This window comes from Bombina bombina, chromosome 7 (genome assembly GCF_027579735.1).
Source record: "Bombina bombina isolate aBomBom1 chromosome 7, aBomBom1.pri, whole genome shotgun sequence".
Lineage (NCBI taxonomy): Eukaryota > Metazoa > Chordata > Amphibia > Anura > Bombinatoridae > Bombina > Bombina bombina.
Genome location: NC_069505.1, coordinates 118,483,738 through 118,504,572, shown reverse-complemented (window position 1 = coordinate 118,504,572; position 20,835 = coordinate 118,483,738). Strand labels below are relative to the sequence as shown.

The 20,835-nt window shown below is 39.0% G+C and overlaps 1 protein-coding gene across 1 annotated transcript in view; it reads left to right on the top strand.

The window, feature by feature from the left end:
• NUP160 (nucleoporin 160) overlaps positions 1 to 2,955 on the top strand; it is a gene marked incomplete in the record, with an annotated part of 310,239 nt that extends 307,284 nt beyond the window's left edge. The window contains 2 exon segments of the mRNA XM_053689299.1: positions 1,053 to 1,221; positions 2,942 to 2,955. Of these exon segments, the coding sequence (XP_053545274.1) occupies positions 1,053 to 1,221; positions 2,942 to 2,955 (183 nt within the window).
• Between the last annotated feature and the right edge of the window lie 17,880 nt (positions 2,956 to 20,835).

Genomic DNA, 20,835 nt, shown 5'->3' with positions numbered 1-20,835 from the left:
TTAAATTTTTACCTAAGGTTGTGAATTCTAACAACATTAGAATTCCCTTCATTGTGTCCTAATCCTAAGAATTCTCTGGAGAGATCTTTACATTCTTTGGATGTGGTAAGAGCTTTGAAATATTATGTGGAAGCTACTAAAGATTTCAGAAAGACTTCTAGTCTATTAGTTATCTTTTCTGGTTCTAAGAAAGGTCAGAAGGCTTCTGCTATTTCTTTGGCATCTTGGTTAAAGCTTTTAATTCATCATGCTTATTTGGAGTCTGGTAAATCCCCGCCTCAGAGGATTACGGCTCATTCTACTAGGTCAGTTTCTACTTCCTGGGCTTTTAGGAATGAAGCTTCTGTTGATCAGATTTGCAAAGCAGCAACTTGGTCGTCTTTGCATACTTTTACTAAATTCTACCATTTTGATGTTTTTTCTTCTTCTGAAGCAGTTTTTGGTAGAAAAGTACTTCAGGCAGTTGTTTCAGTTTTATAATGAAAAAAACTGAAATTATAAGCAGAAGAATCAGATTAAAACTTTTGATTTGGGTTGTGGATTAATTTTTCAGCGGAATTGGCTGTTTTTCATTTGATCCCTCCCTCTCTAGTGACTCTTGCGTGGAGTGCCACATCTTGGGTATTTGCTATCCCGTACTTCACTAGCTCATGGACTCTTGCCAATTACATGAAAGAAAACATAATTTATGTAAGAATTTACCTGATAAATTCATTTCTTTCATATTAGCAAGAGTCCATGAGACCCACCTTTTTCTTATGGTGGTTATGATTTTTTTGTATAAAGCACAATTATTCCAATTCCTTGTTGATGCTTTCGCTACTTTCTTATCACCCCACTTCTTGGCTATTCGTTAAACTGAATTGTGGGTGTGGTGAGGGGTGTATTTATAGGCATTTTGAGGTTTGGGAAACTTTGCCCCTCCTGGTAGGAATGTATATCCCATACGTCACTAGCTGATGGACTCTTGCCAATATGAAAGAAATGAATTTATTTATCAGGTAAATTCTTACATAAATTATGTTTTTTTGCCAGCTGATTTAACTTCTCAGTTACAAGCTGCTGTCTCTGCTGCTCTAAACGCCATACCTATCTCTGGAAAGCATAAGAGAAAGGTTAAGCACAGTTCTGCTGATTTTGGGGATAACCCTTCACTTCAGTCTGAGTTGGCTAGTCTGTCTCATCTTTTTGAGGATGAGTTAACCTCTGTTGCATCAGAAGGTGAGCTTTTGGAGTCAGGTTTCAGAAAATAAATCTATTTCAGAGGAACCTAACTTTAGATTTAAAGTTGAGCACCTCAGTTTTCTTTTTAAGGTTTTATATACCCTAGAGTAGAGCTTTACAAACTTTTCATGTTGCTGACACACTTTTTAGACCTACATCTTTTCGTGACACAGTAATTCAGTTGTACTAGCAAAGAGGAGGTTAAACAACTTGTTTTAAGAGATACGATCACATAAATTATATAATAATGAAATGTATTTACAAGTAACAGTAAGTATGTGCAAGAATTAAAAAAAAAGTTTCAACTGTTTCAACCGGCTGCTGCGGCTGCAACCACTTATTGGTGTGACTCTGTCAGAATTAATTCAAGTTAAATCCTTTCTTGAGGACATTCAGGAGAGGATCAAGGCTCTAAAAATAGCCAATTCTTTTATCCTCAGGTTTTGCTGTCCTGTCGCGTATATCTATACTATAATCGCGTTTGTAACGCATACGTCGCCAGTTGTGCACGCATCCTCAAAGGAATGTTGGCTGCGTGAGGCAGCCAAAAGAATCCACCTGGATGCAGCGTAGGCAAAAGAAGCCTTAAAAAAAAAATCTAACCTCCCGCACAAAGTATTAACAAACCCCGAAACCGCTAACCCCACATCGCAAAATAATAAATTAATTAACCCCAATCCGCAAATAACATAATTAAAATATTAACCCCTAAACCACCAACCCCCCACATTGCAATAAACCTAATTAAAGGGATACTGAGCCCAAATTGTTTTTCATTATTCAGATAGAGCATTGAATTTTAAGCAACTTTCTAATTTACTCCTATTATTAATTTTTCTTCGTTCTCTTGCTTTGTTTGAAAAAGAAGGCATCTAAGCTAAGGAGCCTGCCAATTTTTTGTTCAGACCACTGGACAGCACGTTTATTGGTGGGTGAATTTATCCATTAATCGGCAAGAACAACCCAAGTTGTTCACCAAAAATGGGCCAGCTTCTAAACTCACATTCTTGCTTTTCAAATAAAGATACCAAGAGAATTAAGAAAATTTGATAATAGGAGTAAATTACAAAGTTGTTTAAAATTGCATGCTCTATCTAAGTTACGAAAGAAAAAAATTGGGTTCAGTGTCCCTTCAACCTATTACCCCCTAAACTTACAAACATCTCAATAAACCTATTAACTCCAAAACCGCCAACCCGCCGCATCACAGTAAACCAAATTAACTCCTAAACTGTCAACCCCCCACAATGCAAATAACTAATTTAATTACTAAGCCCCCTAACCTAACACCCCCTAAATTAACCCCAATATTAAGTTACACTTAAAATAATTAAACCTAACATTAAATTACAAAAACAAATATCTAAAATTACAAAAAAATAAACTCAAATTACAGAAAAAAAATAAACAAAATGATCAAAAATTAAAAAAATTAAACCTAATCCCTAGCAAAATAAAACGCCCCCCCAAAATAAAACGCCCCCTAATCAAAACTTTTTTTTTGCCCTTCTTTCTCTCCTCTCTCTGCTCTCCCCCCCCCCCCACCACATAGGAAATAAAAATAATCTTTAAATACCAGAATGGCCATGTTGGTCGAAAATTTTAAAATATTATTTTGGAATGTTGGGGGGGATTATCTCTTCTATGAAACATATACTTATAATTGAAACCTTGGCTAAGGCCAATTCAGATGTTTTTTTTTTTTGTTTTTTTACAGGAAACACATCTTAACGCCATAGAAGCAGCTAAATTGAGGTCAAGATGGGTGGGAGAGGTTATTGCTACGCCATGTCCCAAAAGGAAATGTGGGGTCGCATTCCTAGTAAACAAGGAATTAGACTATTAGGAATTAGACTATAGTATTCTAAATGCCGAAATGGATACAGATTTTAGATATATCTTATTAGGAATATTAAGTTTACATTTTGCAATATATATGCCCCGAATAAATTTTGTATGGATTTCTGAGAAAAAATTATATGTAAGGTATACCCCTTTATTGGGGAAAACCTAGTACTTGCAGGGGATTTTAATATGACAGTCACAAGAACTAGATCGATTTTCTAATAAAATTCTAAAAGAATACAAGAAAAACTCAACATATTTTCAAAAATCCAGAATCTCTAGTATCCTCGTGTGAATTGAAAATACATAGAACTTTTTCTAGAATTGATCTGATTTTGGTCTCTGAATCTCTCTTTATTCTTCAGATGGATGCAGGAATTGGCGATATCTTGATATCAGATCACGCTATAATCTTATTATCATTTCCATCTCTAACCTTCAAGATAAAACGCAAAAAAAAAAATCCCCTCGTTATCTTTTTAATAACCCCAGATTTTCACTTTTGTTGAGAAAGAAGTGGAAGGATTGCTGTACCCATAATATTGTTTATCTTAAAAAAAATAGATTTTCTGGGAAGCCTCAAAAGCGGTACTGCGTGGAGAAATCAAGGCTTATATGATTGGTAGAAATAAAAAGAATAGGGCACTGGAAATCCAACTTGCCGACCAGGTTAGAAACTCCTATAGAAGATACTGTGGTGTCAGGGTATCTGTGAAAATTATTAAATTATATATATATGTATGTATATATATGGTTATTAAGACCACAGGATTAATTACACAGGAAACTGGTTACAGCAGTTGTATTTACTCTGTCAAATGATTTTTGGCTGTGTAAACCAGCCCCCCCCCCCCCCTCTCTCATTCATCAATGAAATTGTTTGCATAGTTATTTCAGAAAGAACAAAGACATTGGCCCAAATTTATCAAAGGTCTTGCGGACCTGATCCGACACTGCGGATCAGGTCCGCAAGACCTCACTAAATGCGGAGAGCAATACGCTCTCCGCATTTAGCATTGCACCAGCAGCTCACAAGAGCTGCTGGTGAAACGCCGCCTCCTGCTGACTCGCGACCAATCGGCCGCCAGCAGGGAGGTGACAATCAACCCGATCAGGTTGATTTCCGGTGATTCCTGTCCGCCTGCTCAGAGCAGGCGGACAGGGTTATGGAGCAGCGGTCTGAAGACTCGCCAGAAACACGGCCCTTCAAGCTCCGTATGGAGCTTGATAAATGGGCCTGTTAGACTGTTGTATAAATAAAAACAGTGGGCTACTTCAAAGTGAATATTAGCATGATGGAGCCTCAGAGGTATATGCCCATATATGGGCTTCCTGCCCAAGATGGGTAATGAATTCACAGGCCCCTGTGGGGAATAGACGGTCCGTCTGTGGGAATGATTGAATCTACAAACATGTTAAAGGAATTGTAGTTTTTACCATCTACATGTTAAATGATCCCCTGTTGAGCTACATACTCATCCTGCCCAGCCATGTGTTACTTGGAAGCATAGAAGCCAAGAATTAAGATTTCAAAATATCTTAACCTATGTACTTTTGATAACAAATTATCTATACAGGGAGTGCAGAATTATTAGGCAAGTTGTATTTTTGAGGATTAATTTTATTATTGAACAACAACCATGTTCTCAATGAACCCAAAAAACTCATTAATATCAAAGCTGAATAGTTTTGGAAGTAGTTTTTAGTTTGCTTTTAGTTATAGCTATTTTAGGGGGATATCTGTGTGTGCAGGTGACTATTACTGTGCATAATTATTAGGCAACTTAACAAAAAACAAATATATACCCATTTCAATTATTTATTTTTACCAGTGAAACCAATATAACATCTCAACATTCACAAATATACATTTCTGACATTCAAAAACAAAACAAAAACAAATCAGTGACCAATATAGCCACCTTTCTTTGCAAGGACACTCAAAAGCCTGCCATCCATGGATTCTGTCAGTGTTTTGATCTGTTCACCATCAACATTGCGTGCAGCAGCAACCACAGCCTCCCAGACACTGTTCAGAGAGGTGTACTGTTTTCCCTCCTTGTAAATCTCACATTTGATGATGGACCACAGGTTCTCAATGGGGTTCGGATCAGGTGAACAAGGAGGTCATGTCATTAGATTTTCTTCTTTTATACCCTTTCTTGCCAGCCACGCTGTGGAGTACTTGGACGTGTGTGATGGAGCATTGTCCTGCATGAAAATCATGTTTTTCTTGAAGGATGCAGACTTCTTCCTGTACCACTGCTTGAAGAAGGTGTCTTCCAGAAACTGGCAGTAGGACTGGGAGTTGAGCTTGACTCCATCCTCAACCCGAAAAGGCCCCACAAGCTCATCTTTGATGATACCAGCCCAAACCAGTACTCCACCTCCACCTTGCTGGCGTCTGAGTCGGACTGGAGCTCTCTGCCCTTTACCAATCCAGCCACGGGCCCATCCATCTGGCCCATCAAGACTCACTCTCATTTCATCAGTCCATAAAACCTTAGAAAAATCAGTCTTGAGATATTTCTTGGCCCAGTCTTGACGTTTCAGCTTGTGTGTCTTGTTCAGTGGTGGTCGTCTTTCAGCCTTTTTTACCTTGGCCATGTCTCTGAGTATTGCACACCTTGTGCTTTTGGGCACTCCAGTGATGTTGCAGCTCTGAAATATGGCCCAAGTGGACTCTTGGCAGCTGCACGCTTGACTTTTCTCAGTTCATGGGCAGTTATTTTGCGCCTTGGTTTTTCCACACGCTTCTTGCGACCCTGTTGACTATTTTGAATGAAACGCTTGATTGTTCGATGATCACGCTTCAGAAGCTTTGCAATTTTAAGAGTGCTGCATCCCTCTGCAAGATATCTCACTATTTCTTTCATGTAATTAGCAAGAGTCCATGAGCTAGTGACGTATGGGATATACATTCCTACCAGGAGGGGCAAAGTTTCCCAAACCTCAAAATGCCTATAAATACACCCCTCACCACACCCACAATTCAGTTTTACAAACTTTGCCTCCGATGGAGGTGGTGAAGTAAGTTTGTGCTAAGATTCTACGTTGATATGCGCTCCGCACCAAGTTGGAGCCCGGTTTTCCTCTCAGCGTGCAGTGAATGTCAGAGGGATGTGAGGAGAGTATTGCCTATTTGAATGCAGTGATCTCCTTTTACGGGGTCTATTTCATAGGTTCTCTGTTATCGGTCGTAGAGATTCATCTCTTACCTCCCTTTTCAGATCGACGATATACTCTTATATATACCATTACCTCTGCTGATTCTCGTTTCAGTACTGGTTTGGCTTTCTACAAACATGTAGATGAGTGTCCTGGGGTAAGTAAATCTTATTTTCTGTGACACTCTAAGCTATGGTTGGGCACTTTGTTTATAAAGTTCTAAATATATGTATTCAAACATTTATTTGCCTTGACTCAGAATGTTCAAACTTTCCTTATTTTCAGACAGTCAGTTTCATATTTGGGATAATGCATTTGATTTAAATCATTTTTTCTTACCTTCAAAAATTTGACTCTTCCCTGTGGGCTGTTAGGCTCGCGGGGGCTGAAAATGCTTCATTTTATTGCGTCATTCTTGGCGCGGACTTTTTTGGCGCAAAAATTATTTTTCCGTTTCCGGCGTCATACGTGTCGCCGGAAGTTGCGTCATTTTTTGACGTTATTTTGGCGCCAAAAGCATTTTTTGGCGCCAAAAGCATTTAGGCGCCAAATAATGTGGGCGTCTTATTTGGCGCGAAAAAATATGGGCGTCGCTTTTGTCTCCACATTATTTAAGTCTCATTTTTCATTGCTTCTGGTTGCTAGAAGCTTGTTCTTTGGCATTTTTTCCCATTCCTGAAACTGTCATTTAAGGAATTTGATCAATTTTGCTTTATATATATGTTGTTTTTTCTCTTACATATTGCAAGATGTCTCACGTTGCATCTGAGTCAGAAGATACTACAGGAAAATTGCTGTCTAGTGCTGAATCTACCAAAGCTAAGTGTATCTGCTGTAAACTTTTGGTAGCTATTCCTCCAGCTGTTGTTTGTATTGATTGTCATGACAAACTTGTTAAAGCAGATAATATTTCCTTTAGTAAAGTACCATTGCCTGTTGCAGTTCCTTCAACATCTAAGGTGCAGAATGTTCCTGATAATATAAGAGATTTTGTTTCTGAATCCATAAAGAAGGCTATGTCTGTTATTTCTCCTTCTAGTAAACGTAAAATTTTTTTTAAAACTTCTCTCCCTACAGATGAATTTTTAAATGAACATCATCATTCTGATTCTGATGACTCCTCTGGTTCAGAGGATTCTGTCTCAGAGGTTGATGCTGATAAATCTTCATATTTATTTAAAATGGAATTTATTAGTTCTTTACTTAAAGAAGTACTAATTGCTTTAGAAATAGAGGATTCTGGTCCTCTTGATACTAATTCTAAACGTTTGGATAAGGTATTTAAAGCTCCTGTGGTTATTCCAGAAGTTTTTCCTGTTCCTAATGCTATTTCTGCAGTTATTTCCAAAGAATGGGATAAATTGGGTAATTCATTTACTCCTTCTAAACGTTTTAAGCAATTATATCCTGTGCCGTCTGACAGATTAGAATTTTGGGACAAGATCCCTAAAGTTGATGGGGCTATTTCTACCCTTGCTAAACGTACTACTATTCCTACGTCAGATGGTACTTTGTTTAAGGATCCTTTAGATAGGAAAATTGAATCCTTTCTAAGAAAAGCTTATCTGTGTTCAGGTAATCTTCTTAGACCTGCTATATCTTTGGCTGATGTTGCTGCAGCTTCAACTTTTTGGTTGGAAACTTTAGCGCAACAAGTAACACATCGTGATTCTCATGATATTATTATTCTTCTACAGCATGCTAATAATTTTATCTGTGATGCCATTTTTGATATTATCAGAGTTGATGTCAGGTTTATGTCTCTAGCTATTTTAGCTAGAAGAGCTTTATGGCTTAAAACTTGGAATGCTGATATGGCTTCTAAATCAACTTTACTTTCCATTTCTTTCCAGGGTAACAAATTATTTGGTTCTCAGTTGGATTCCATTATTTCAACTGTTACTGGTGGGAAAGGAACTTTTTCACCACAGGATAAAAAATCTAAAGGTAAAAACAGGGCTAATAATCGTTTTCGTTCCTTTCGTTTCAACAAAGAACAAAAGCCTGATCCTTCATCCTCAGGAGCAGTTTCAGTTTGGAAACCATCTCCAGTCTGGAATAAATCCAAGCCAGCTAGAAAGGCAAAGCCTGCTTCTAAGTCCACATGAAGGTGCGGCCCTCATTCCAGCTCAGCTGGTAGGGGGCAGGTTACGTTTTTTCAAGGAAATTTGGATCAATTCTATTCACAATCTTTGGATTCAGAACATTGTTTCAGAAGGGTACAGAATTGGTTTCAAGATGAGACCTCCTGCAAAGAGATTTTTTCTTTCCCGTGTCCCAGTAAATCCAGTAAAAGCTCAAGCATTTCTGAAATGTGTTTCAGATCTAGAGTTGACTGGAGTAATTATGCCAGTTCCAGTTCCGGAACAGGGGATGGGGTTTTATTCAAATCTCTTCATTGTACCAAAGAAGGAGAATTCCTTCAGACCAGTTCTGGATCTAAAAATATTGAATCGTTATGTAAGGATACCAACGTTCAAGATGGTAACTGTAAGGACTATCTTGCCTTTTGTTCAGCAAGGGAATTATATGTCCACAATAGATTTACAGGATGCATATCTGCATATTCCGATTCATCCAGATCATTATCAGTTCCTGAGATTCTCTTTTCTGGACAAGCATTACCAGTTTCTGGCTCTGCCGTTTGGCCTAGCTACAGCTCCAAGAATTTTTACAAAGGTTCTCGGTGCCCTTCTGTCTGTAATCAGAGAACAGGGTATTGTGGTATTTCCTTATTTGGACGATATCTTGGTACTTGCTCAGTCTTTACATTTAGCAGAATCTCATACGAATCGACTTGTGTTGTTTCTTCAAGATCATGGTTGGAGGATCAATTTACCAAAAAGTTCTTTGATTCCTCAGACAAGGGTAACCTTTCTGGGTTTCCAGATGGATTCAGTGTCCATGACTCTGTCTTTAACAGACAAGAGACGTCTAAAATTGATTGCAGCTTGTCGAAACCTTCAGTCACAATCATTCCCTTTGGTAGCCTTATGCATGGAAATTCTAGGTCTTATGACTGCTGCATCGGACGCGATCCCCTTTGCTCGTTTTCACATGCGACCTCTTCAGCTCTGTATGCTGAAGCAATGGTGCAAGGATTACACGAAGATATCTCAATTAATATCTTTAAAACCGATTGTTCGACACTCTCTAACATGGTGGACAGATCACCATCGTTTAATTCAGGGGGCTTCTTTTGTGCTTCCGACCTGGACTGTAATTTCAACAGATGCAAGTCTCACAGGTTGGGGAGCTGTGTGGGGATATCTGACGGCACAAGGAGTTTGGGAATCTCAGGAGGTGAGATTACCGATCAATATTTTGGAACTCCGTGCAATTTTCAGAGCTCTTCAGTTTTGGCCTCTTCTGAAGAGAGAATCGTTCATTTGTTTTCAGACAGACAATGTCACAACTGTGGCATACATCAATCATCAAGGAGGGACTCACAGTCCTCTGGCTATGAAAGAAGTATCTCGAATTTTGGTTTGGGCGGAATCCAGCTCCTGTCTAATCTCTGCGGTTCATATAACAGGTATAGACAATTGGGAAGCAGATTATCTCAGTCGCCAAACGTTGCATCCGGGCGAATGGTCTCTTCACCCAGATTGTTCAAATGTGGGAACTTCCAGAAATAGATCTGATGGCGTCCCATCTAAACAAGAAACTTCCCAGGTATCTGTCCAGATCCCGGGATCCTCAGACGGAGGCAGTGGATGCATTATCACTTCCTTGGAAGTATCATCCTGCCTATATCTTTCCGCCTCTAGTTCTTCTTCCAAGAGTAATCTCCAAGATTCTGAAGGAATGCTCGTTTGTTCTGCTGGTAGCTCCGGCATGGCCTCACAGGTTTTGGTATGCGGATCTTGTCCGGATGGCCTCTTGCCAACCGTGGACTCTTCCGTTAAGACCAGACCTTCTGTCACAAGGTCCTTTTTTCCATCAGGATCTGAAATCCTTAAATTTAAAGGTATGGAGATTGAACGCTTGATTCTTGGTCAAAGAGGTTTCTCTGACTCTGTGATTAATACTATGTTACAGGCTCGTAAATCTGTATCTCGAGAGATATATTATAGAGTCTGGAAGACTTATATTTCTTGGTGTCTTTCTCATCATTTTTCTTGGCATTCTTTTAGAATACCGAGAATTTTACAGTTTCTTCAGGATGGTTTAGATAAGGGTTTGTCCGCAAGTTCTTTGAAAGGACAAATCTCTGCTCTTTCTGTTCTTTTTCACAGAAAGATTGCTATTCTTCCTGATATTCATTGTTTTGTACAAGCTTTGGTTCGTATAAAACCTGTCATTAAGTCAATTTCTCCTCCTTGGAGTTTGAATTTGGTTCTGGGAGCTCTTCAAGCTCCTCCGTTTGAACCTATGCATTCATTGGACATTAAATTACTTTCTTGGAAAGTTTTGTTCCTTTTGGCCATCTCTTCTGCCAGAAGAGTTTCTGAATTATCTGCTCTTTCTTGTGAGTCTCCTTTTCTGATTTTTCATCAGGATAAGGCGGTGTTGTGAACTTCTTTTGAATTTTTACCTAAAGTTGTGAATTCCAACAACATTAGTAGAGAAATTGTGGTTCCTTCATTATGTCCTAATCCTAAGAATTCTAAGGAGAAATCGTTGCATTCTTTGGATGTTGTTAGAGCTTTGAAATATTATGTTGAAGCTACGAAATCTTTCTGTAAGACTTCTAGTCTATTTGTTATCTTTTCCGGTTCTAGAAAAGGCCAGAAAGCTTCTGCCATTTCTTTGGCATCTTGGTTGAAATCTTTAATTCATTTTGCCTATGTTGAGTCGGGTAAAACTCCGCCTCAGAGAATTACAGCTCATTCTACTAGGTCAGTTTCTACTTCCTGGGCGTTTAGGAATGAAGCTTCGGTTGACCAGATTTGCAAAGCAGCAACTTGGTCCTCTTTGCATACTTTTACTAAATTCTACCATTTTGATGTATTTTCTTCTTCTGAAGCAGTTTTTGGTAGAAAAGTACTTCAGGCAGTGGTTTCAGTTTGAATCTTCTGCTTATGTTTTTCGTTAACTTTATTTTTGGGTGTGGATTATTTTCAGCAGGAATTGGCTGTCTTTATTTTATCCCTCCCTCTCTAGTGACTCTTGTGTGGAAAGATCCACATCTTGGGTAGTCATTATCCCATACGTCACTAGCTCATGGACTCTTGCTAATTACATGAAAGAAAACATAATTTATGTAAGAACTTACCTGATAAATTCATTTCTTTCATATTAGCAAGAGTCCATGAGGCCCGCCCTTTTTTTGTGGTGGTTATGATTTTGTATAAAGCACAATTATTCCAATTCCTTATTTTATATGCTTTCGCACTTTTTTTATCACCCCACTTCTTGGCTATTCGTTAAACTGAATTGTGGGTGTGGTGAGGGGTGTATTTATAGGCATTTTGAGGTTTGGGAAACTTTGCCCCTCCTGGTAGGAATGTATATCCCATACGTCACTAGCTCATGGACTCTTGCTAATATGAAAGAAATGAATTTATCAGGTAAGTTCTTACATAAATTATGTTTTTTGACTTTTCTGAGCCTGTCAAGTCCTTCTTTTGACCCATTTTGCCAAAGGAAAGGAAGTTGCCTAATAATTATGCACACCTGATATAGGGTTTTGATGTCATTAGACCACACCCCTTCTCATTACAGAGATGCACATCACCTAATATGCTTAATTGGTAGTAGGCTTTCGAGCCTATACAGCTTGGAGTAAGACAACATGCATAAAGAGGATGATGTGGTCAAAATACTCATTTGCCTAATAATTCTGCACTCCCTGTATAATTTTCATGTAGTTAAGATACTCAAATGAATATATATGTATATATTCAGGCAACCTATTAACTATGAACACATGAATCTGGGAGATTGTCTATGCCTAAGAAGGGTAATATTGGAAGCTGAAAACCTAAGAAGCAGTGATAATCAGATAATTGAGAGTGTGCCTCACAGAAATAATCTTCTTTGTCTAATATGACAATGCTTCCCCCCTTGTCCGAATTTCTAATGACAATCTGATCATTATTTTTTAGAGATTCTCAGATTCTGGGGGGAAGCATTGCCGCATAGAGACCTTTCTAATTCTAAAATGTCTTCTTGTACTAATCTCTGCATGCATGCATTAATATGGGGACCTCTGTATTGTACAGGATAAAAATCAGACTTGGCTTTCACAGGTTTTACTATGTCTTTTGGCAACGTCTTATTTCTCTCCCCACTATAGAGTTCAGTGAGTTGAACCACAGAGCACGCCTCACTAAAAAGTAAGTTAGTGCTTTCAAAATTGTAGGGTGTCTCAAATGACTCCTCTGTATCAACTTCAACTGTATCTCTAGTGAGAGCGAACTCTATAGACAAAGAAGATTATTTCTGTGAGGCACACTCTCAATTATCTGATGCTAAAGTGTATCAAAAAATTATGGGAAATCCAGTTGTACAGTACAGAAGAAATCTTGTCAAACTAATCACTGAAGGCATACATTTAGGGGTATTCAAAGAAACGGACTTAGACACACTAGTCCCCAAAAATCCTCTTGTTCCTATCTTTTATCATGTCCCCAAGGTTCACAAGGACCTCACACATCCGCCGGGTAGACCAATTGTCTCCGGTGTGGGGTCCTTGTTTGAGCCCTTGGGAGCATGGTTGGATAGTGTACTCCAACCACTAGCTGTCAAGCAGCTGTCTTATCTCAAAGATAGCTCACACCTTATAGATGTGTTACATACGGTGGTATGGGAATCACATTATACATGTTAGTTCCTTATACACCTCTATACCACAACAACTAGGGATTGAGGCAGTTGAATTTTTCCTAGAGAGAGAACTGAATCTCGAATATGACACCAAGAAGTACATTGGTGATGTTCTACGATTTGTGTTATCCCACAATTACTTCATGTTCGAAGGGACCTTTTACAGACAAATATGCAGGACGGCCATGGGGACAAAATTTGCCCTCGCGTTTGCAAATTTATACGTCTCATGGTGGGAGCTCACCTACATCTACAGTGTTCTTAACCCATGGTTGGAGGATATTTTATTATTTGTGAGATACATAGATGATCTCTTGGTCATCCTAAAAAAAACAGTGGATGAAGAGTTGTTCAATAGATTCATTATTTTTTTGGACAACAACTTCATGAATCTTAAATTTACTGGTACTTTCAATCAAGAAGTAAAATATCTTGACTTGACCTTACAAGTGAGTGGCAACAAAGTCATTACTAAAACCTATCGTAAGCCTGTTGCAGGTAATACAATACTGCACGCCACCTCACAACATCCTAGTCATCTCATAAAAGCTGTCCCTCGGGGACAGTTTATAAGGCTAAAAAGAAACACACAGTCACAAGAAACTTATGAAATGCAGTCATTGGATCTTAAAAGAAGACTGATAGCAAGAGGATACAATGCACGTACTTTAGAAAAATGTAGAACAGAAATTCAGTTCTGTGAGGTCAGCAAGCATAATACCAAAGAGAATTCTTATAAAGAGGCCATAGTATTCACCACAGAATATACTAGCCAATATTCAAAAATAGCTAAAATCTTACAAAAACATCTGCATATTCTTGAAGGAGACCCCACATTGGCCCCTATAATAAAGAATTGTAAATTTGTGTCTAAAAAACCTCATACTCTAGCTAGTAGTCTTTCTCCTAGTAATATAACCAGGACCAGTCCAGTGAACTCTAGGTGGCTTACTAGTCAGGGGAATTTCAAATGTCTAAGTAGAAATTGTGGTATGTGTGCCTATATGAGCGGAGGTAATTACTTCACCAGCAGTATCACTAGACACAGATATGACATTAATTTCAATGCCAACTGTGGTACAACTTTTGCTGTCTATCTACTTACGTGCAATCTATGTCAGATGCAGTATGTTGGTCAAACCTCCAGGGAGGTCAGAAAGAGGTTCAGTGAACACCTTTGGGACACCAAAAACTATGTAAAGGAATCAGCTATAGCTAACCACTTCAATGAAGAACATTTTTCAAATATAGCTAATGTTTCCATTCGCATAATTGATGTTGCCAATGTACCGCTCAGAGGTGGAAACAGATACAACATATTACAAAGAAAGGAGATTTATTGGATACTCCAATTGCAGACCAGAAGTCCGTTAGGACTAAATAGAGAATGTGACATCAATTTTTTAATCTGTCTGTATTGGAGTACCCTTTAACTTCCTTATTCAGTATTCACATGTATGTTCATATTATCTTGAGATTTGACAATTCAGTGTGTACCCCTGTATGTTGTACCCTCTCTCTTTTCTATGGCATAATTACCTGCATAGTTCAGAGTGTACCAACGGTTTATGCTCTATTATAAACATTACCTGATCTCTTTTGTCCTTATACAGTGTCATATGTAAAATGAGGCATATATAGGTTTCTGGGCATTTGCTAACACTTTCAATTTTGTGAGTTAGTCTTTAATAGATATAAGCCAATAGAAGCCTTAGTATGCCCACTAATATAATAGTCCACTCAGGTTCAGTAATTAATATTGGGATATTTTTGCATTAATCTGTGTATGCAGTGCCTGCTCCTTCTTTCACACACATGTATTACTGAGAACTGGTTCTCCTCTATTGGCTACGGCACTCCGGGTTAACAGGTTACACGGCTACGTTACACTTCCGGTTCGACCGGCTTGGGGGAGAAATGGATGCTAGAGACGCCGGACCAATTTTCTTACCTCTCTATAACAGTATTGCCATTGGAAACAGGGAGCTCGACAATGAAGTCCATGGAAAGATGTGTCCAAGGACGCTCACCATTAGCAATAGGTTGAAGAAGACCCACAGGAAGACGCCGAGGAGTTTTATTCTGTGCACAAACTGAGCAGGAGGCAACATACACAACAACATCAGAACGAAGACCTGGCCACCAGAATTGTCGAGTGACAGACCAAATCATTTGGTTCTTGCCTTGTTGACCTGTGGCTTTAAGATAGTGGTAAGTGTGCAAAAGTTTAGTTCGAAGATTCTCAGGAACACTTACCACTAGGTTTCTCAGGAGGTGCATTGGTTTGTGCAGCCAGGATCTCCTCCCCAAGGGAGAAGTCAAATTAGTACGTATGGTAGCCAAAATATGGTCAGGAGGTATAACAGTAGTAGGTACAGACTCCTCCTTGGACAGAGGCGAAAATTGTCGAGAGAAAGCATCAGCCCTAACATTCTTACTACCAGGTAGGTAGGAGACCACATAATTAAACCGAGACAAAAATAGTGCCCATCTGGCCTGTCGTGCCAAACAAACGTTTCTTTCATGTAATTAGCAAGAGTCCATGAGCTAGTGACGTATGGGATATACATTCCTACCAGGAGGGGCAAAGTTTCCCAAACCTCAAAATGCCTATAAATACACCCCTCACCACACCCACAATTCAGTTTTACAAACTTTGCCTCCGATGGAGGTGGTGAAGTAAGTTTGTGCTAGATTCTACGTTGATATGCGCTCCGCAGCAAGTTGGAGCCCGGTTTTCCTCTCAGCGTGCAGTGAATGTCAGAGGGATGTGAGGAGAGTATTGCCTATTTGAATGCAGTGATCTCCTTCTACGGGGTCTATTTCATAGGTTCTCTGTTATCGGTCGTAGAGATTCATCTCTTACCTCCCTTTTCAGATCGACGATATACTGTTATATATACCATTACCTCTGCTGATTCTCGTTTCAGTACTGGTTTGGCTTTCTACAAACATGTAGATGAGTGTCCTGGGGTAAGTAAATCTTATTTTCTGTGACACTCTAAGCTATGGTTGGGCACTTTGTTTATAAAGTTCTAAATATATGTATTCAAACATTTATTTGCCTTGACTCAGAATGTTCAACTTTCCTTATTTTCAGACAGTCAGTTTCATATTTGGGATAATGCATTTGATTTAATCATTTTTTCTTACCTTCAAAAAAATTTGACTCTTCCCTGTGGGCTGTTAGGCTCGCGGGGGCTGAAAATGCTTCTTTTTATTGCGTCATTCTTGGCGTGGACTCTTTTGGCGCAAAAATTCTATTTTCGTTTCCGGCGTCATACGTGTCCCCGGAAGTTGCGTCATTTTTTTGACGTTATTTTGCGCCAAAAATGTCGGCGTTCCGGATGTGGCGTCATTTTTGGCGCCAAAAGCATTTAGGCGCCAAATAATGTGGGCGTCTTATTTGGCGCGAAAAAATATGGGCGTCGCTTTTGTCTCCACATTATTTTAGTCTCATTTTTCATTGCTTCTGGTTGCTAGAAGCTTGTTCTTTGGCATTTTTTTCCCATTCCTGAAACTGTCATTTAAGGAATTTGATCAATTTTGCTTTATATATATGTTGTTTTTTCTCTTACATATTGCAAGATGTCCCACGTTGCATCTGAGTCAGAAGATACTACAGGAAAATCGCTGTCTAGTGCTGAATCTACCAAAGCTAAGTGTATCTGCTGTAAACTTTTGGTAGCTATTCCTCCAGCTGTTGTTTGCATTGATTGTCATGACAAACTTGTTAAAGCAGATAATATTTCCTTTAGTAAAGTACCATTGCCTGTTGCAGTTCCTTCAACATCTAAGGTGCAGAATGTTCCTGATAATATAAGAGATTTTGTTTCTGAATCCATAAAGAAGGCTATGTCTGTTATTTCTCCTTCTAGTAAACGTAAAAAATCTTTTAAAACTTCTCTCCCTACAGATGAATTTTTAAATGAACATCATCATTCTGATTCTGATGACTCCTCTGGTTCAGAGGATTCTGTCTCAGAGGTTGATGCTGATAAATCTTCATATTTATTTAAAATGGAATTTATTCGTTCTTTACTTAAAGAAGTACTAATTGCTTTAGAAATAGATGATTCTGGTCCTCTTGATACTAATTCTAAACGTTTGGATAAGGTATTTAAAGCTCCTGTGGTTATTCCAGAAGTTTTTCCTGTTCCTAATGCTATTTCTGCAGTAATTTCCAAAGAATGGGATAAATTGGGTAATTCATTTACTCCTTCTAAACGTTTTAAGCATTTATATCCTGTGCCGTCTGACAGATTAGAATTTTGGGACAAGATCCCTAAAGTTGATGGGGCTATTTCTACCCTTGCTAAACGTACTACTATTCCTACGTCAGATGGTACTTCGTTTAAGGATCCTCTAGATAGGAAAATTGAATCCTTTCTAAGAAAAGCTTATCTGTGTTCAGGTAATCTTCTTAGACCTGCTATATCTTTGGCTGATGTTGCTGCAGCTTCAACTTTTTGGTTGGAAACTTTAGCGCAACAAGTAACACATCGTGATTCTCATGATATTATTATTCTTCTTCAGCATGCTAATAATTTTATCTGTGATGCCATTTTTGATATTATCAGAGTTGATGTCAGGTTTATGTCTCTAGCTATTTTAGCTAGAAGAGCTTTATGGCTTAAAACTTGGAATGCTGATATGGCTTCTAAATCAACTTTACTTTCCATTTCTTTCCAGGGTAACAAATTATTTGGTTCTCAGTTGGATTCCATTATTTCAACTGTTACTGGTGGGAAAGGAACTTTTTTACCACAGGATAAAAAATCTAAAGGTAAAAGCAGGGCTAATAATCGTTTTCGTTCCTTTCGTTTCAATAAAGAACAAAAGCCTGATCCTTCATCCTCAGGAACAGTTTCAGTTTGGAAACCATCTCCAGTCTGGAATAAATCCAAGCCAGCTAGAAAGGCAAAGCCTGCTTCTAAGTCCACATGAAGGTGTGGCCCTCATTCCAGCTCAGCTGGTAGGGGGCAGGTTACGTTTTTTCAAGGAAATTTGGATCAATTCTGTTCACAATCTTTGGATTCAGAGCATTGTTTCAGAAGGGTACAGAATTGGTTTCAAGATGAGACCTCCTGCAAAGAGATTTTTTCTTTCCCGTGTCCCAGTAAATCCAGTAAAAGCTCAAGCATTTCTGAAATGTGTTTCAGATCTAGAGTTGACTGGAGTAATTATGCCAGTTCCAGTTCCGGAACAGGGGATGGGGTTTTATTCAAATCTCTTCATTGTACCAAAGAAGGAGAATTCCTTCAGACCAGTTCTGGATCTAAAAATATTGAATCGTTATGTAAGGATACCAACGTTCAAGATGGTAACTGTAAGGACTATCTTGCCTTTTGTTCAGCAAGGGAATTATATGTCCACAATAGATTTACAGGATGCATATCTGCATATTCCGATTCATCCAGATCATTATCAGTTCCTGAGATTCTCTTTTCTGGACAAGCATTACCAGTTTGTGGCTCTGCCGTTTGGCCTAGCTACAGCTCCAAGAATTTTTACAAAGGTTCTCGGTGCCCTTCTGTCTGTAATCAGAGAACAGGGTATTGTGGTATTTCCTTATTTGGACGATATCTTGGTACTTGCTCAGTCTTTACATTTAGCAGAATCTCATACGAATCGACTTGTGTTGTTTCTTCAAGATCATGGTTGGAGGATCAATTTACCAAAAAGTTCTTTGATTCCTCAGACAAGGGTAACCTTTCTGGGTTTCCAGATGGATTCAGTGTCCATGACTCTGTCTTTAACAGACAAGAGACGTCTAAAATTGATTGCAGCTTGTCGAAACCTTCAGTCACAATCATTCCCTTCGGTAGCCTTATGCATGGAAATTCTAGGTCTTATGACTGCTGCATCGGACGCGATCCCCTTTGCTCGTTTTCACATGCGACCTCTTCAGCTCTGTATGCTGAAGCAATGGTGCAAGGATTACACGAAGATATCTCAAACAATATCTTTAAAACCGATTGTTCGACACTCTCTAACATGGTGGACAGATCACCATCGTTTAATTCAGGGGGCTTCTTTTGTGCTTCCGACCTGGACTGTAATTTCAACAGATGCAAGTCTCACAGGTTGGGGAGCTGTGTGGGGATCTCTGACGGCACAAGGAGTTTGGGAATCTCAGGAGGTGAGATTACCGATCAATATTTGGAACTCCGTGCAATTTTCAGAGCTCTTCAGTTTTGGCCTCTTCTGAAGAGAGAATCGTTCATTTGTTTTCAGACGGACAATGTCACAACTGTGGCATACATCAATCATCAAGGAGGGACTCACAGTCCTCTGGCTATGAAAGAAGTATCTCGAATTTTGGTTTGGGCGGAATCCAGCTCCTGTCTAATCTCTGCGGTTCATATCCCAGGTATAGACAATTGGGAAGCGGATTATCTCTGTCGCCAAACGTTGCATCCGGGCGAATGGTCTCTTCACCCAGAGGTATTTCTTCAGATTGTTCACATGTGGGAACTTCCAGAAATAGATCTGATGGCGTCCCATCTAAACAAGAAACTTCCCAGGTATCTGTCCAGATCCCGGGATCCTCAGGCGGAGGCAGTGGGTGCATTATCACTTCCTTGGAAGCATCATCCTGCCTATATCTTTCCGCCTCTAGTTCTTCTTCCAAGAGTAATCTCCAAGATTCTGAAGGAATGCTCGTTTGTTCTGCTGGTAGCTCCGGCATGGCCTCACAGGTTTTGGTATGCGGATCTTGTCCGGATGGCCTCTTGCCAACCGTGGACTCTTCCGTTAAGACCAGACCTTCTGTCACAAGGTCCTTTTTTCCATCAGGATCTGAAATCCTTAAATTTAAAGGTATGGAGATTGAACGCTTGATTCTTGGTCAAAGAGGTTTCTCTGACTCTGTGATTCATACTATGTTACAGGCTCGTAAATCTGTATCTCGAGAGATATATTATAGAGTCTGGAAGACTTATATTTCTTGGTGTCTTTCTCATCATTTTTCTTGGCATTCTTTTAGAATACCGAGAATTTTACAGTTTCTTCAGGATGGTTTAGATAAGGGTTTGTCCGCAAGTTCTTTGAAAGGACAAATCTCTGCTCTTTCTGTTCTTTTTCACAGAAAGATTGCTATTCTTCCTGATATTCATTGTTTTGTACAAGCTTTGGTTCGTATAAAACCTGTCATTAAGTCAATTTCTCCTCCTTGGAGTTTGAATTTGGTTCTGGGAGCTCTTCAAGCTCCTCCGTTTGAACCTATGCATTCGTTGGATATTAAATTACTTTCTTGGAAAGTTTTGTTCCTTTTGGCCATCTCTTCTGCCAGAAGAGTTTCTGAATTATCTGCTCTTTCTTGTGAGTCTCCTTTTCTGATTTTTCATCAGGATAAGGCGGTGTTGCGAACTTCTTTTGAATTTTTACCTAAAGTTGTGAATTCCAACAACATTAGTAGAGAAATTGTGGTTCCTTCATTATGTCCTAATCCTAAGAATTCTAAGGAGAAATCGTTGCATTCTTTGGATGTTGTTAGAGCTTTGAAATATTATGTTGAAGCTACGAAATCTTTCCGTAAGACTTCTAGTCTATTTGTTATCTTTTCCGGTTCTAGAAAAGGCCAGAAAGCTTCTGCCATTTCTTTGGCATCTTGGTTGAAATCTTTAATTCATCTTGCCTATGTTGAGTCGGGTAAAACTCCGCCTCAGAGAATTACAGCTCATTCTACTAGGTCAGTTTCTACTTCCTGGGCGTTTAGGAATGAAGCTTCGGTTGACCAGATTTGCAAAGCAGCAACTTGGTCCTCTTTGCATACTTTTACTAAATTCTACCATTTTGATGTATTTTCTTCTTCTGAAGCAGTTT